Source organism: Dasypus novemcinctus, chromosome 6 (genome assembly GCF_030445035.2).
Source record: "Dasypus novemcinctus isolate mDasNov1 chromosome 6, mDasNov1.1.hap2, whole genome shotgun sequence".
NCBI lineage: Eukaryota > Metazoa > Chordata > Mammalia > Cingulata > Dasypodidae > Dasypus > Dasypus novemcinctus.
The window spans coordinates 37,409,881-37,428,325 of NC_080678.1; the positions used below are offsets into that span (position 1 = coordinate 37,409,881).

Below are 18,445 nucleotides of genomic sequence, written 5' to 3' on the forward strand. Positions count from 1 at the left end.
ATCGTCTCCCATCCCCTTAAAAATTAATTAAAGGAGGCTTTCGTTAGATCTCAGTGCTTGGGCTGGGTGCTTCTCAGAAAAGGCTGTGAGCATCTGTGGTTTGCCCAGGCTCTGCTTTCCCAGCCTCAGTAGGGTAAGCGTCCTCTGGTGTTGCCAGGTTTAGACACGTGGGCAATGGGTGACGTAGGTGCTTGCTGGTTAGGGAGTTGCAAGGAAGAAGATAGACATCCCAAGGAACATTTGAAGTCACACTGCACCCTGAGCCATGGCCCACAGTAGCCCCATAAGACCAATCTGACCAGTCATGTCTCTGCTTAAAACCCCTTGGGATAAAGGCTAAACTCCCTAAGCTGGCATACAAGTCCTTCAGGTCCTGACCCTGCCATCATCTTCAGTCTCCTAGTAGTTAGTTGCCTGCATACCATTAGCCTTTCCTCTGGCAGTAACATATTTCCCACCATTCTTTATCTTGTCATCTCCTACTTATCCTCTTAAGCTCCTCTCAGGCCTCATTTTCCCTGGGAAGCTTTTTCTGAGCTCCCAGGTTGGTTAGATGTCTAAGCTTTTGCTCCTGTGACCTTCCTTGTGCATATCCTATACCCTCTTTTGCCCACCCACCATATTAGAGGGATAAACTTATGTGTTTTCTCCTACTAGGCTAAGATTTAGGAGATTAAGCACCATGTCTTTTTCATTGTATAGAAACACATTTTACCCCATAATGTAGAAACTCAATAAATATGACACTGAAATCTAAAAGGGAGATGTTCTGCCTAGTAAGATAATGGTTGGTGGGTAGGAGGGACTAACTAGGGAATTGTCTTCTCTCTCCTCTCCATCTCTAACCCACAATCACACATAATGCTTTTAGGCAAGGGTGATGAGTTTCCGGAGGTACATGCAAGTGGAGATGGAGGAGTAAGGAGTTTTGCCTTCATAAAAGATTTTCCAGTTGGCTACCTAGAACCTTGCAATCAGAGACAGGTCCAGGATGCCAGCTCCCACCCTTCAAATAAAGAGGAAAATGCCTCAGACGCTGTGTGGAAAGAGGTGCTGTGGTAGCAGTATTCTCTTCCCCTGACTCCCTTTGGGTAAAAGACACAAGATCCCTAACTGAGCCCAGAGACCAGGAGCCCAGCGTACAGGCGCAAAGAGCTGTTGAGTATTCTTTAGAGCTAATATCAGGTCTGATGGGTTCTTCAAATTAGAGAATCTTGGCACGTGGATGGTTCCTTGATGGGTAATCTTTTGTTTGTTTGTTTTGAAGTACCAGGACTGGGGTTGAACCCAGACCCTATGTGGGAGACTGACACTCAGCCACTGAGTCACATCAGCTCCCTTGATGGGTTATCTTGAGACCACATTACCACAGGATGAAGTATGGAGGTTCCCTGAACTTGAGTGACCATCCATAGATCCATAGATGGGAGGAAGTGGGGAGAGAGTTGGTATATTTCTTCACTGCTTCCAAGCAACCTCTCCAGGCACTTGGATTCCATTCCAGCAGTCTGCAAGGAGAAAACCCATCCTCTTGTCCTTTTTCTGCACACTCTCACTTCTAGATAATTTTAAATATCTTAGCATCCTCTGTCATCTCTTGCCAGGGGAGGAGGCAGCTAGAGACTGGAAAGTGAAGATTGGGGTGGCATCCAGCCCTCAGGCCTCTTAGCATTTCTAATCCAAAAAGGAAAGCATCCAGTTTCCAATCCTTGGTGACTTGAACTAACCTGTGTGATTGTCTTTTTTTTTAAGATTTATTTTTTATTTATTTCTCTCCCCTTACCCCCCGCCCCCCCCCCCCCCCCCCCAGTTGTCTGCTCTTTGTGTCCATTCGCTTTGTGTCTGTTCACTGTGTATTCTTCTGTGACGGCTTCTATCCTTAACAGCGGCACTGGGAATCTGTGTTTCTTTTTGTTGCATCATCTTGTTGTACTCTTGGGCAGGCTGAGCTTTCTTTCGCACTGGATGGCTCTCCTTACGGGGCACACTCCTTGCGCGTGGGGCTCCCCTATGCGGGGGACACCCCTGTGTGGCACGGCACTTCTTGTGCGCATCAGCACTGTGCATGGACCAGCTCCACAGGGGTCAAGGAGGCCTGGGGTTTGAGCCGCAGACCTCCCATGTGGTAGGCGGGCGCCCTATCCATTGGACCAAGTCTGCTTCCCTGATTGCCTTGTATTTTTTTTTTTTTTTTTACGCAAGGGGGTCTGAGACTTGGTGAGAGGGGCAGAGCTGGGAGTCACAGCCTGATGTTACTAAGGCAAAGGAGGCAGTGAGGGGCAGTGAAAAAGAGAGCTGGACTGGGGGTCAGGACACCTGGGTTTGTCTCTCTCCTCTGCAATTAACTATGCGAACGTGGGGCCATCTTTCCACGTGGACCTCAGTTTCCTGCTCTGTAAAATGAAGGAACTTGAATTAGATATCCAAGGTTTCTGCCAGCTGTCATTTTAAAATTTTCTATTCCGGGATGATAGGAATGGAACAGAAGATGCAGAAATAGAGTTGGGCTGTGAAAGAGACATATGAGAAGCCAAACAGGGGACAGGCAGACGGGAAGGCTGAGGGAATAGATCGTTGGACTGGTTTTAGGATGGACAAACCGCGGAGCTGCCTCAAAAGAGAGTGATCCCTGAAGCGATATAGTCTTGGGCCCAGGTCGCTGATTGGGTGTGGGCCAAGGGGATAGGGACGCCCGCTCTTGCTCTCAAAAGGGACCCCGCCCCCTTTCCAGCAAATCGTAGCCTTTCTCCCCATAATGCCCAGCAGCCACGGCCAAGCCGCTCACTGCAACCGACCTTGACCTAACTCCACCTCTCCAACCGCCCAGCACTTTCCTCATTTTCCTTTGGCTTTACTAACTGTCACTCAGAGAGAGAGAGTCCTCGTATTCGTTGGTTATCCCCCTACCCTCTTCTTTCCTTTGTAATCTCTCCTCCTTAGGTACTACTCGCCTCCTGAAGCCGGTTTCCTTTCTTGGATTGGATAGCAGGAATGCCATTTTTCATGGCACAAAGCGATGATTGGCTGTGCGCGCCAGGGCTCGGGCAGTTACTAGGCAGCGGGCTAGACTGAGGCTAGTTACCACGTCAGTGAGCTGACAGGAAAGCAGCCGGCTCCACCGCCGGTCCCGGCCGACTCACCCGGCCGGCTTTGCGGTCCCACCCTGACTTCGGCCTCAACTTCCAGGAACTGGGCCCTTGCCCTTCTCCCATTTGCTATCAGAGCCGGGAGAGACGCTCGGAGACGCCTACGGAGCCCAGACTGGACATGAACAGCGGCTGCCGGTCCTGGGACTAGGCACCGCCATTTTGGATCCGCTGACAGGTAAGTGAAGTCTGTTCCTAGAGTTCCAGCGTCGTGAAGGCCGCCCTGATATCGGGATAGGGAGTAAGAGGGGAAGACTCTTAAATTGGGCGATCCTGTGGTGGCTTTAGGACTCCGGGGAGCAGGAGTAAGAAGAGGGAGGGGTTGTTGTGGGAGGGAACTTGGAGGCGTGCAGGGGGCAAAGGTCAGGTCTCTGCAGCTGGAGAGCCGATTTCAGTTCTGACATCTGAGCCCTTGAGGGTTCCCGAATCCTTCTCTTTCTGTGTTCCCAAGTTTAACATAGCCGTCAGCTCCTCTCTTCCGGACCTTTCTGCATCCTAAAGAGCCCAGTCCTCAAAAAGGTGAAAACAAATATAAGAAGCCATTGCATCTACTTTTAAGGATTGGTTTTTAGAGCTTGGATATGAGAATTCAGCGTCCAGTTCTGTGTGACTGCCTCATTAATACAACTGAACTGCCTCATTAATATTGCATGATTAACCAGTGCAACCTAAACTCAGGTAGTGAGAAGAGCTGTGAAAGGGTTGAGGCCAGCAGCTTGGGGATCCTGGGATATGAGTAGGCAGGCATTCCTCTTATAGGGCAGAGCTCAACTGCCCATCTGGGTCTGGAGGTAAACACTAGACTTATTCTGAGCCCATTTCTTCCTATACAATTCTGGTGTATTATTGTTTATTTGCTTGTGATTCCTGCCCCAGCTCCTACACCCCCCATTCCCTCCCCTTCTCCTCCCCTCCCCCACCGTTGTTCTGAGGAGGTAGGGTTTCATAAAAGGAAGCCACTCTATATGACTTATTTGCCTGGAGAGCAGAGAGGGCTTTGAATACTGGCAAAATCTAGTAATGTTTTTATTTTATGTTATTATTTTCAGTGGGTAAAAAGAGTCATGAGAGATGTTCAGCCAGTTTAAAAGTGGTAGAGTGTTAGTGTCAGGGCAGCAGAGGTTATGATGGAACATAACCCCAGAGACCACAGACCACAGTCTATGGCACTATGATAACCCTTGATAAACTCCTGTGTTATAAAGTTGTAAAAAACAAACAAACAAATCCAAGGGTAAAGAATGCTTTTACACGTGTAGATAGTACTTTTAAATTCATACATACATAGAAACTTGTATGTCTTTAAAGAATTTAGATACACAAGGCACTCCTAGGCCCAGTGGAGGAAACAAATGGAAACGTCTGTTTTGGGATCACTCTGCTAATCTACGTTTATGCACTTCATCAAAGCAGTAGTATGTATATGTAGTGGCCTAGCTAGGGCATGTAGTAGCGTTAAAAGCAGAATCAACCTAACATGTCTCAGTATGTAGAGAACACTCAGTAAATGTTATCTGTACTGGGATTAATTTTAGTATGTGATGAGGACTTGTGGCTCAGTTCTGACCCTGGCAGTCAGGAACACTGTGCACTTTTGTACAAGAAGGATCAAAATCTCCTAATGTTAGAAGGTAAAGGTAAGATCTTAGAGTAACTGAACTCACTTCTTTGCCTTCTGCTCTTCTGAAATAGTGTGTGTGTGTGTATGTGTATGTGTGTTGAGGAAAGGAGGGGTAGTGTTTAACGTTTACATTTATTGATTTAAATAAGTGGGATAGAGATGGTACAGGAAACAATTTGCATTTTAACTTGGTGACCTAAGTTGCAGAATTCCCAAAAAAGTAGTTAAAGTGGCAAATGACATGACATAGCCAGCCCAAGAAGTACCCATGTTTAATGGCTCTGTGTTACCTGGGCAATTGCCCCGTTGACTTGATTTGCTTTGCATAATAGGCAGTCTAGTCTTTGGATAGATAATATGGCCAATTCAGCATCTTTTCTGTTGAATTTGGGAGTGGCTATAGAGGCATCAAAGGTTTTCCCTTTTTTAACTTAAAACTTTACTCCTTTACCCCACCCCCAAATCAGGAAATTTGTCCTTCCTCAAGACTTGTTTTTGAGCTTCTTTTTAATGGTGACGGTAGACAGACAGTACATCTAATCTTGACAGTGATGTTCACTGGCACAACAAGAACTCGGATGTAGAAACATCTCCTCCTGAGTAGCTGGGCACCAATCCCAGTTTCAGCTCACAGTTCTCAGAGTTTCATTACTCTTTCACTTTCCTGTGTTCCAGAGGGCAGGATGACTGCCACTTTTATTTAGATAATAACTTCATTGATTAGACTGGCTACTATGGGCAGCTGAAGAAGAGGAAGACACGGCTCCCGCTCTTGAGGAGACTTACTGTATTTATAGAGTATTCACTGGAATTATCATCCTAGCCTTTGTATTGATCACATGCTCTTTCCCTGTGGTTCAGTGTGATTGGTTACAATGATTCTTCTATTGGAGTAATTAAGGTGACGGTAGAAGGGGAGATTCATTCTACTCTCAGGCTGGAGGAGTTGTGTAAATGTAATTGGCTGCTGTGTAGCTTCCATTGTTCCTCTTTTCCCATATTTCATATGCTCACCTGAAGTTGTTTAATTAAATGAAAATATAATATAGAAGGGTGCTGATTTGGAGTCCCAGTAATAGTGGAAGTATTCATGGAAGTAATGATTTGTTGCCATTGTATAAACCCGGACTTTCAAGCTCAGGTGCCGCTGAGTGTTAGTTAGGTAATGGAAGTGAGTGAAATGGGCCAGGTGGCACTGTATACTAGGATGTAGTGGGGACCTGTGAGCTGGAAAACCCATGCCCTTATTTAAGGGAGGCAGCTGCTACTTCTTCAGCTGTATTACTGTCTGAAAATATGGAACCAGAATGACTAGGCTCCTGTTTTTTAGGAGAAGCAGGAAATCTAGATTTTTAAACTGTTTGTATCTAGTTAATTTTTTCAGATCTTTCATAGATCAAACAATATATCTGTGGATTGAGTTCTGCCTAATGGCTACTGGATGATGACTCCTGATTACACAGATAGGCAGGCCTTATGAGACATAATTCCTATAGTTCTCTATAATCGTATAGACTAACTTTTTTCTTTGCCCTACTGTGCTCTCTCCCTTATATTTTGGGGTGCCCTAAGTGGTTTAAAAAATGAGTGAGAGAAAAAAGCCTTGCTTTCCTTTTTCATCTCCAACCTGGCAGGAAGGTCAGATTTGGATAACTTTGGACACCTTTGGACATATCTCAGTGGTCACCTTTCATCAGGTTCTTGGGATAGTCTCAGAATCTCCAGAGAGGTAGGAGGTGGCATAGCAGAGCTGGCAGTACATTGGTCACCTGATCATCAAGTTTGGGAAGATTTCCTAGTTGTGCCCTGTGAGGGTACCACCTTTTTTCCTGGTTTGACTTTCTCTTACCTCTTCCCTTTGAGTAAATTGCTTGAGCCTAGTAACTTGTTTACTAGTTCAATAATTTTTGGTCCCTCTCTGTTGAGAGTGCAGAACTATGTTGTGTTCCTTAGCTAGCTCTGAAAACCTTGTAAACTCTGTTTTTAGCACCTGTCTGGATTATTTGAGGAATTGAGTGAAAATAAGCCTTGGAATGACTAGTTGAGGGACGTTCAGGTCCTTGGTACTATGTACTATCTCTCAGAAATCCTATCAGTGTTTTCCTGGTTAGCACAGTTCTGTGCTAGACACCAAGGCACTATGAAAATAAATGCAAAACAAAAACAAACAAAAAAAAAAACAAGTCTTTTATTTGGAGAGCCTAATTTCTCATTGGATAAGGACAACTTTTAAAAGTGATAAGGAGAAAAAACCCTTAAGCAATGGTATACTAATCACAGCTTTTTAGAAGTAGAGAAAATAAGATCTATTGCTATATATGAAAAAATGGCAATTACATAAAGAAGTACATGTTTTACAGAAGAAATATGAACATGTACATAGCATGTAGGAGGAGACATCAGGAAGTCAGATGTGAAAATGAAAGCACTATGATTTGGCTGATGGGCATATGTGGGCTCTTTATGTCTAAAGAGTGGTCTGATGGAAGGTTTGTAACTCATGGTAAAAAAACAAAAATGGGATACAGAAAGGTTTGCCTGCCTGGTTCAGAATCATCATCTGTGAAGTAATTGTTCTCACAGAGATAGATGTGAGCTGCACCACTATTGAAGAGGCAGTCTTGATGCTAGTTTATTCATTCATTTGTTCATTCAGTACTGCCCTTTTTTCCCCCTTTTCTTACTCTCTTACTATGTGTCAGGCATTGGGGATAAAAAGGTGAATAAATCATGGTCTCTTCTCTTGAGATACTCATAAACTTCTAAGAAAGAGAGACTAAATAACTATAAATCAGTGTAAGATCTGTTTAAAGAGAGTTTTATGGGAAGCAGTTGTGGCTCAACTGATAGAGTGTTTGCTTACCGTATAGAGGTTCCAGAGTTCCATACCCAGGGCTTCCTGACCCATGTGGTGAGCTGGCCCACGTGCAGTCCTGTTGTACACAAGGAGTGCTGTGCCATGCAGGGTGTCCCCCCACATAGGGGTACCCCGCACACAAGGAGTGCACCCCGCAAGGAGAGCCGCCCCATGTGAAAAAAGTGCAGCCCACCCAGGAGTGGCACAGCACACACGGAGAGCTGATGCAGCAAGATGATGCAACAAAAAAAGCAACAGTGTCCCCGTGCTTCATGACAAGAATGCAAGCGGACACAGAAGAACACACAGTGAATGAATACAGAACAGATAACGGGAGGAAGGGGAGAGAAATAAAATAAATATTAAAAAAAAGTTTTGTACCAAATGTTAATGGGGTGACAGAAAAGGAGTACTAACACTTTCTGAGGTTGGGGGAGTAGGTTAGCTAAGGAAGACCTCACAAAGCAGGCATTATCACAGCTAACATATATTAGGTCTTAATGTGCCAGGTACTGTGGGAGGTGCTTTACAGGCTTCTTAGTTAGGCCTTAAAACAAACTTATGAGGAGGTATTATTATCTCCATTTTACAATGGAGAACTGTAAACTCAGGCTCAGAGAGGCTAAGAAATTTGACTGAAATCACAGTAAAAGAACTGAAGCCAAGGTCTGACATTAGCCTGAAGCCTGTTCTTATAACAATTGTACAATTCTGACTCCCTCATTGACTTTTTTAAAAAAATGAATTTTTTTATTGTATTTTTTGAAGATACATAGGTCACAAAAAATGTTACATTAAAAAATATAAGAGGTTTCCACATGCCCCGCCCCCCCCATTGACTTTTGATAGAATGAGTAAGATGTAATCAGGTAGGCAAGATTGGGAAAAAGCGTTGAAAGGGAACAGCATGTGCAAAGGCAAAGAGGCAGCATGACTTTAAAAGAAGGAACATTGGGTGGTTTATTTTATACATACAAAGAGTACATATATATGGGGCACCAGTGTTCTCCACCCAGCTTACAAAACAATGTCACTAAAACTGAGGCTGCATGTGTGCCCTGACATACTAATCTACCTTCCCTTGCTATTCCAAATTTCTTGTTAGTTTTCTCTGAGCTATAGTCCTAGAAGTAGAATTGCTGGGATATAGAGTATGATGTTCTTCAACTTTGCAAGATAAAGCCAAATTGTTATTCAAACTGGTTGTATCATTTTAGATACTCACCAGTCACTTGGTCTACATATTTACCAGCTAATTAGTATTGTCAGATTTTTAAAAATTTGCTATTTTGGGGTTGTAAAATGGTATCTCATTAGAATCTTATTTTGTGGTTTTCCTGATTATTAATGAAGCTAGTTATCATCTCATATATTTATTTGCCACTTGTATTTTCTCTTCTGTGAAATGCCTATTCATATCTCTTGCCAATTTGGGAAGGGGGCATTATATGTCTATTTCTCATAGAATTGTAGGAATTATCTTATATTCTGGATATTGCTCCTTTATTAGTTATATGTTTTATTAGAGATATTTTCTCTGAGCTTGTGACTTATCTTTTCCCTGTATTTTATGGTCCTTTGAACAGGTATCTTTAATTTTAACATGATCGAATTTATCAATCTTTTTATTTTTTGTTTTATACTTCTTGTTTCTTGTTCAGGAACTTCTCCACTATTCTGAGGATATAAAAATATTCTCATATCATATTTTCTAAAAGTTTTAAAGTTTTGCTTTTCCCATCTAAGTCTTTGATTTAATAAACTTTTTGGTATTCCATAAAATAAGGATCCAATTAATTGTTTCTTTTTTTTTTTTTGCTTTAGTTTGGATTTAGAACAAGTTGCTAGTTGATATAGTGACTCACTCTCTTTGGATCCTATTAAGGTAACTCACATACCACAAAGCTCCAGGGGAATGAAATAAACTCAGTGTTACACAGACAGTTACAGTGCCTTCAAAGGATGTAGAGTGCATGAAGTCTCCAGACCATTGTCTTATTTGGCTAGGAGTATTAGTTGGTATTTATTTGGTTGTTCCTTCTCTTGTTATTTCTCGTACAAGTTCTCCTCTACCTACTCATCTGAGGTTTTGCAGCCTTTTTTTTTTTAAGCAGTTTTATTGAGATATATTCACATATCATACAATCCATCCAAAGTATGTAATCATTGGTTTTTGGATAATTCACAGAGTTGTGCATTCATCACCACAGTCAATTTTAGAACATTTTCATTACTCCAAAAAGAAAACTAAATACCCCTTAGCAGTTACCTCTCAATCCATCTAACCTTCCTCAACCCTACATAACCACTAATCTATTTCTTTCTCTGTTGATTTATTTATGTTTACATTTTATGTAAATGGAATCATGCCATTTGTATCTGGTTTCTTTTACTTAGCATACTGGTTTTTCAAAATTATTATTATTATTTTAGAGAAGTTGCAGTTTTAACAAACTCATATAAAAAATGCAAAGTTCCTATATACCCCCCCATTGTTGACACTTTGCATTAGTGTGGTACCTTTGTTACAATTGATAAAATAGTACTATTAACTATAGCCCATAGTTTATATTAGTTGTGTTTTTTCCTCATATACCACCATATTATTAACACTTTGTATTAGTGTCATACATTTGTTATAATTCATGAAAGAACATTCTTAGACTTGTGCTATTAGTCTCAGTCCATCATTTACAACAGGGCTCACTGTATTATTCAGTTCCATGTTTTATCTTCTAACTTTCATTCTAGTAAACATAAACCACCCAAAACTTCTTCCAACCACATTCACATACATTATTCAGTCCTGTTAATTATACTCACATTGTGCTACCATCACCACAGTCCATTTCTAAACCTTTACAATCAAACTATATAGAAATTCTGTACAAATTAAACCTCAGCTCCCCATTCTTGACTCCCAGTCCATCCCCTGGTAACTTATATTCTAGTTTGAACTCTGTGAGTTTGCTTATAATTACTTTGTATCAGTGACATCATACAATATTTATCCTTTTGTGTCTTTCTTATCTCACTTAGCATTATGTCCTGAAGGTTCATCCATGTGCATCTGGACTTCTTTTTTTAAATTTTATTAGAAAAGTTGTGAGTTTGAAAAGCAATCATGCATAAAATACAGGATTCCCATACTCCAGTCTACCACCACCAACACCTGGCATTGGTGTGAAACATTTGTTACAATTGATAGCACTTTTTTGTAATTGTGCTATTTTTTTAGCAGTAGTTATTTTTGTTACAATGATGAAAGATTATTAAAGTATCGTCCATTATTTACATTAGATATATTTCCCCCATATACCACCTTGTATTAGTATCCTACATTTGTTATATTTCATGAAAGAATATTCTTATACTTGTACTAGTAACTTTAGTCCATCATCTGTAATAGGGTACACTGTGTTGTAAAGCCCTATGTTTCATCTTTTCTTTTTAAGATTTATTATTTATTTATTTCTCTCCCCTTACCACTCCCCCTCTCAGTTGTCTGCTCTCTGTGTCCATTCGCTGCGTTTTCTGTTGTGACCGCTTCTATCCTTATCAGTGGCACCGGGAATCTGTGTTTCTTTTTGTTGTGTCATCTTGTTGTGTTAGCTCTCCATGTGTGTGGCGCCATTCTTGGGCAGGCTGCACTTTCTTTTGCGCTGGGCGGCTCTCCTCACGGGGCACATTCCTTGTGCGTGGGGCTCTCCAATGCAGGGGACACCCCTGCGTGGCAGGGCACTCCTTGCCGGCATCAGCACTGCTCATGGGCCAGCTCCACACGGGTCAAGGAGGCCCGGGGTTTGAACCGCGGACCTCCCATGTGGTAGGCGGATGCCCTATCCATTGAGCCAAGTCCGCTTCCCAGAATTTTCTCACTTCTGAGCCTTCACTCTTGCCATTGCTTCCTTATATTTTTGACTATTTGAATCTTGTATGTTCTTCAGTTGCCTTTCCAGGGCCCTCTGTCAGAAGTAATTTTCTTTGCCTCACTCCTGTAACACTGTACCATTCATATATTGGAAATGTGTTTATGTGCATATGTATATATTTTATGTCATCCAATTAGATTATGAATTCCTTGTAGATGGGTAGAGACAGCTCTGTATTATTGTCACCCACATTTTCCTTAGCATGTGCTAAGTAATGTTGATTGAAGTAAATGTTTTAATTAGCTTTGCTTACTGCTTTTAATAATTTACACATGGGATAACACAACTATTTTTCTAAAGTGCATATTCCTTTAATTTTTTTTTTTTAATTACAGAAATTTTGGGTTTACAGAAAAATTATGTAAAACATATAGCATTCCCATATACCCCTCCCCCCATTGTTAACACTTTGCTTTTGTATGGTACCTTTATTACAATTGATTAGAGAATATTATAAGTTTAGTGTTAACTCTATAGTCCATAGTTTATATTAGGGTGTATTTTTTCCCCGTATACTACCTTATTATTAACACCTCACATTAGTGTGGTACATTTGTTAATAATTAATGAAAGAATATTTTGATAACTGTACTCTTAACTGTAGTCCATCTTTTACAGTAGGGTTCACTGTGTTATGTAGTCCTATGTTCTTTTAATTTTTATTCTATTAACATACATACAACCAAAAATTTCCCTTTTTAACCACATTCACATATATAATTTAGACTCTTAATTATACTCACAATGTTGTGCCACCATTCAATTCCAAAACTTTATAATCAACCCATATGGAAATTCTGTACAAATTAAGGCATTAGCTCCCCATTCCCTACCCCTGCCAAGCACTTGGTAACCTATATTCTAGATTCTAATTCTTTGAGTTTACGTGTTCTAATTTTTTCATATCAGTGAGCTCATACATTTGTCCTTCTGTGTTTTCTGGTTTATTTCTTTCAACATAATGTCCTCAAGGTTCATCCATGAACCAGAATGTCATTCTTTTTAATGATGAATAATATTCCATTTTATATATTTACAACATATTGTTCATCCATTTATTGGTTGAAGGATATTGGGTTGCTCCCATCTTTTGTCAATTGTGAATAATGCCGCTGTGAACATCAGTGTGCAAATGTCTGTTCAAGTCCCTGCTTTCAGTTCTTTGGGGTAAATACCTAGTAGTAGAATTGCCAGGTCATATGGTAATTCTGTACTTACCTTTCTGGGGAAGTGCCAAATTGTCTTCCACAGTTGCTGCACCATTTAATATTCCCACCAGCAATGAATGAGTGTTTCTGTTTCTCCTCATCCTGTCTAACACTTAAACTGTTTTAGTGTAAGAGTTTTTTTTTTAATGGTGGCCATTCTACCATTAAATGTGAAATGGTACCTCATTGTGGTTTTAATTTGCATTTTCCTAATAGCTAAAGATGTTTAACATCTTTTCATGTCCATTTTAGCCATTTGTAAATCTTCCTTGGAGAAATTTCTTTTCAAGTCTTTTGCCCATTTTAAAAAATTGGATTGTCTTTTTGTTGTTGAGTGGTAGGATTTCTTTATATATTCTGGATATTGAACCCTTATCAGAAATGTGGTTTCCAAATATTTTCTCCCATTGAGTTTTCAATTTTGTGATAAAGTCCTTTGATGTACAAAAGTTTTTAGTTTTGATGATGTCCTATTTAGTTTTGGTTTTGTAGCTTGTGCTTTGAGTGTAAAGTCTAAGAAACCATTTCCTACCACAAGATCTTGAAGATGGTTCCAACATTTTCTTCCAGTAGCTTTATGGTACTGGTTCTTATATTTAGGTCTTTGTTCCATTTTGAGTTAAGTTTTGTATATGGTGTGAGATAGGGTCTTCTTTCATTCTTTTGCATATGAATATCCAGTTCTTCCAACACCATTTGTTGAAGAGACTCTTCTTTCCTAATTGAGTGGATTTGGCAGCCTTGTTAAAAATCAAGATAATGAAACTGCTTTTCTCAAGAGCTTATTCATTTTTTAAAAACCAGTTATTTAAAATTTAAAAATAGGTAATGGGTAATATATGTATGTGGCACTAAATTCAAAAGGTACAAAAGGATATATAGAGAGAATTAAATCTTCCTAACCTTCTTCCCTAAGAAGTTACCCAGTTCCCTAGTTCCCTAATCAGCCATTTCTCTCTGAAAGCAGCTTCTGTTAGCAGCTTCTTGCAAATCCATCCAATGATGTAGAACATATTCATCTTGCCTAAATGGTTTAAGGAAGTAGAGATACTAGGAGAGATTTTATCGTTTCTTATATTTTAAAATCATTTCTTAGTTTATCTTTCTTCTATTTCTTGGTTCTCCTCCTCAGAACATTTTGTTAGAAATGTATACCTAGAGCATTTGGAAAGCAGATAGTCTTCTGCTTTGTCTGGTGTTGGATTCCCTTGTGGATTGGGGAGGTATTGTGGTCCTGGACAAAATTTGTATTAGTTCTTTTTCCTTTTATTGTGGTGCTCTTCATACTTACTTTCTGGGGGCCCTGTCTTGTGGAAAATATGCAAATGGAGATACTTGCAGGGTACATTTTTTCTCTACTGTCGTTGATTATGTCTCCCTTTCTTTTAGATCCTGGGCAGAAATTATATCTTTTTTATCATTTTAATTTTTCATTAACTTGATAGAACAGTAATATATTTCTCTTGTGAAAAATTAAAACATTGCAGAAAAGGCTAAAGTACCCTTTGACTCTACCCTGAAATCACAGTACCTTCCCTAGAGATAACTGTGGTCTAAGTTTGGGGTGTATTTGCCAATACATTTAATTCTGTGTTTGCATATCTACATACCCTTAAAAAATATGTTAACTACACTTACAACATGGATGTTTTATATTGCAGGGGAAAAGGGCAAAGTGCAGAAGAATATATTCAATATGATACCAGCTATATAAAAAAACATACAAAAGAATACTATATTGTTTAAAGACACCTGTCAATGAACTAAAAGTTTAAAGAAGTATAAAGGTTTAATAAACATCAAATTTAAATTAGTGGGACATATAGATAAAAGGAAGAAGAGGATTTGATTTGGAGGGACACACAGAGGCTTCAGTTGTATCTTTCTTAACCTGGGTACTAGCTGTTATATTACTCTTTATATCTCACAGTAAGTTAAATATTGCATATTTCTTTAAACAAAGGTCTAGTATTATGTGTAGCATTGGTTGGTTTTTACATAAATGGTAACATAGAGTATATATTATTGTGCAGTTTTTTTGGTGAAGTGGAATTGTGTGAGAGCTTTCCTTGTCTTATTTGCCTTGTATCCTCAACACTTTGCAAGATGCTTTATGCATCGTAGGTACTTAATAATATTTCTGGAATTCCTTCTTTTTTCCTTCTCGTTAGCCTTACTGTTTTATATTTCCTTGAACCTCATCTAATTATTTATGTAACTGTACGTCCCCTTCTTTTTTCCATTTCTGCTCTTTTTTCTCTTTCTGAGGAGGATTTCTAAATAATACAAAGTGTTAAGGTTGATTTTACATGGTCATAGGGTTTTCTTTATGCCAAGAAGAATTCTCTTTTATATTTTCACCTGGGGAGAGAATTAAATGTCTTTTCTAAGTCCTCTTCTAGGTAGCAAAGAGAATCCTATGGTGGTTCAGTTGGGAACACTTAAAATATTAAAATAGTGTTTAAGCTTTACTTCAGAGCAACTTTAAAAAGATCCAGCCTTGGGAAGCTGATGTGATTCAAGTGATTGGGCTTCCATCTACCATATGGTTCGATCCCTGGGGCATCCTGGTAAAGGCAGGCCTGCGCAGTGAGCAAAGCAGCAGGATGATGTCGCAACAAAAGAGAGATGCAGGGGAGAGTCAAGGCAAGACGCAACAGAAACCAGGAACTGAGGAGACTCATGCGACAGGGAATGTTTCTCCCACGTTGGAGGTCCCCAAGATCAAATCCTGGTGAAGCCTAGAGGAGAAAACAGGAAGAGAAGACAAAAAGAAACAGACACAGAAGATTACACAGTGAATGGACACAGACAGCAAAACACCAGGGTGTGCAGGAGGGAGATAAAATATATACGTATATATTTAAAAAAAGAAAAGCAACAGCCTTTCAGTCTGCTTATTAGGGAGTCTCTGCTATAAGCAAGTAAACATGAGTGTTCAAAATTTTTCAAAGATTGTATCTTTGTCACTGTCCGGTTTTCTGGAGCTGACTTGCAGAACACATGCGATCTATAAATTGATATTGTGACTTCAGTTCCAAACCAAGGTTATTTATTTAAGTTGAGCCTTCACTATTATTTCATTGAGTAGATAAAAAAGGACCAAAGGGAGGATCTGAAATATTGTCTTTAAAAAATTAGCATCACAAATCTATCTGCATACATGAAGCCTTCACAGGAGAGATTTTGAGGACACCTGACTTTGAAGAATTTGACATGCTTTTGCTAGAGATTCTTGAGGTGCCTTTGAGACATTTTCTGGATGGATGATATTTTTTTAGGAGGTATCAGGGATTGAACCCAGGACCTTGTACATGGGAAGCAGGTGCTCAACCACTGAGCTACATCTACTCCCCAGTGAGAGTTGGTTTTTATGTTTTGTTTGTTTGTTTTTAGGAGGAACTGGGAATCAAACCCAAGACCTTGTACATGGGAAACAGGTGCTCAACCACTTGAGCTACGTCCACTCCCCTAGATTGATACTTTTTTTTCTTCTTACTTTTATTATTATTATTATTATTTTTTTTTAAAGATTTATTATTTTTATTTATTTAATTCCCCTCCCCTCCCCCGGTTGTCTGTTGTCTGTGTCTTTTTGCTGCGTCTTGTTTCTTTGTCCGCTTCTGTTGTCGTCAGCGGCACGGGAAGTGTGGGCGGCGCCATTCCTCGGCAGGCTGTTCTCCCTCCTTGGCGCTGGGCGGCTCTCCTTATGGGTGCACTCCTTGCGCGTGGGGCTCCCCCACGCGGGGGACACCCTTGCGTGGCGCGTCACTCCTTGCGCGCATCAACACTGCTCATGGGCCAGCTCCACACGGGTCAAGGAGGCCTGGGGCTTGAACCGCGGACCTCCCATGTGGTAGACGGACGCCCTAACCACTGGGCCAAAGTCCGTTTCCCTTCTTACTTTTATTAGATTGATGCTTTTTGAGTTGTATCTTGAAGTACCCTGAACTCTCAGAGACTTCTGCCAGGTAGTAGATTCACAACAGAAGGTGAACTTTCCCTATCTTAGTATTAGAGGTAGGAAATCTCAGTAATGAAAAAAAAATTTTTGTTTTAAGATTTATTTATTTCTCTCCCCTTCGCTCCCCCCCCCCCCCCCCCCCGTTGTCTGCTCTTTGTGTCCATTCGCTGTGTGTTCTTCTGTGCCCACTTGCATTCTCGGCAGCACCAGGAACCTTTGTCGCTTTTGTTGTGTCATCTTGCTGTATCAGCTCTCCATGTGTGTGGTGCCACTCCTGAGCAGGCTGCACTTTTTTCGCACAGGGCGACTCTCCTTGCGGGGCGTACTCCTTGCACGTGGGGCTCCTCCTATGCAGGGGACACCCCTGTGTGGTATAGCACCCCTTGTGAGCGGCATCACTGAGTGTGGGCCAGCTCTTCACACGGGCCAAGAGGCCCTGGGTTCAAACCCTGAACCTCCTGTATGGTAGGCAGATGCTCTATCAGTTGAGCCACATCTGCTTCCCAGTACTGAAAAATTAAACAGCATTCTAACCTTATTAGGTACTGATTTGAGATTGGATATGCTCTGGATAACCAAATATTAACCAGATTTTTCTCTCTTGCTCTCTCTTTTTAATGTGCAAAGATGTTTGTTACAGAATTATTTAAAATAGCAAAATATTAGTAACTATACTTGTGGAATGATTTAAAAATCCTAGAACATATGTAATAACTGGAATTTTCTCTTAATTGTTTTGGTAGATTTGACAGGATGGTGGAAAAAAATATTTACATCATTCAAGGGGAGATTAACATTGTGGTTGGGGCCATCAAACGAAATGCCCGATGGAGCACCCACACCCCATTGGTAAGTAGGGAATGGGCAGATAGCTTAGTCACTGAGTTGTTTTAGGGGATATGACACATGGTTAAAATAGTAATCAAGTTCCCAGTAAGAATAGTAGTAGAAATTCTCAATTGTTCTTTGTTTCAAGGACCATTCTGTTTTATTCCAACTAGCACCAAATTTACAGACTGCGTTTTTTTGCTGGGGCCCAAAAGAATGATGCTATTCTTCTAGCTTTTTTTGTAAATAACTTGATCTAGTGCTTGAGAACTCTTTAGTGTGCTTAAAGATGTCAGAAAGATTCCTTATCTTTTAATTCACTAGGGCTATAATTAGCTTTCAAGTTAATTTAAATTTGTTTAGTTATTGATAACATGGAGTAGTATGGCCTGGTAATGGTACACCTTCTCTAGGATTCAGCAAACTTTCATCTACAGAGAAGGCCATATGTTATCAATTAGATGAGTAAGAAATTTACCTACTGTAAAGTTGGTTTTCTTACTGCACATGTTCAAGAATTTTTTCTTTTTTTGTACAATTACACAAAGTAATTTTTGGCACAATTGTAAAAGCAAGTTTAGAAATTTCTAATTTGGTGAGGGTGTTTAGAAATTTCTCAGGTTTATTTATAAAAATGGACTATTCCGGAAGTAAGAGTAGAGTCAGGAATGTCTTTCAAATGAATATATGTGATTGCACGATGAGTGTGAAGAAAGAGAGGAGAAAGAATGATGTGCATATAAAGAGCCTGGAAATCTGTGGGTTCATGGGTGCTATGTCATAGTGGAGATTAGCACTTCAGAATTCACTATTTTAGGTAAGCCTGTACTATCTCTATGAAATAAGAGATTAAGGAACAGAAAGTATGAACCATGACTAAGTTTCTTTT

The 18,445-nt window shown here is 40.2% G+C and overlaps 1 protein-coding gene across 12 annotated transcripts in view; it reads left to right on the forward strand.

The window, feature by feature from the left end:
• The first annotated feature begins 2,997 nt into the window (after positions 1-2,997).
• Positions 2,998-18,445, forward strand: part of GBF1 (golgi brefeldin A resistant guanine nucleotide exchange factor 1) — a 136,197-nt gene continuing 120,749 nt past the window's right edge. For 10 of the 12 annotated variants that reach the window (XM_058298584.2, XM_058298586.2, XM_058298585.2 and 7 more), the window contains exons 1-2: positions 3,051-3,324; positions 17,472-17,577. In XM_058298584.2, the coding sequence (XP_058154567.1) occupies positions 17,482-17,577 (96 nt within the window). In that variant the 5' untranslated portion in view covers positions 3,051-3,324; positions 17,472-17,481. Of the gene's footprint in view, positions 3,325-17,471; positions 17,578-18,445 lie in introns of all 12 variants that reach the window. The other 2 variants (XM_012519781.4, XM_004478862.5) reach the window with 2 other exon arrangements.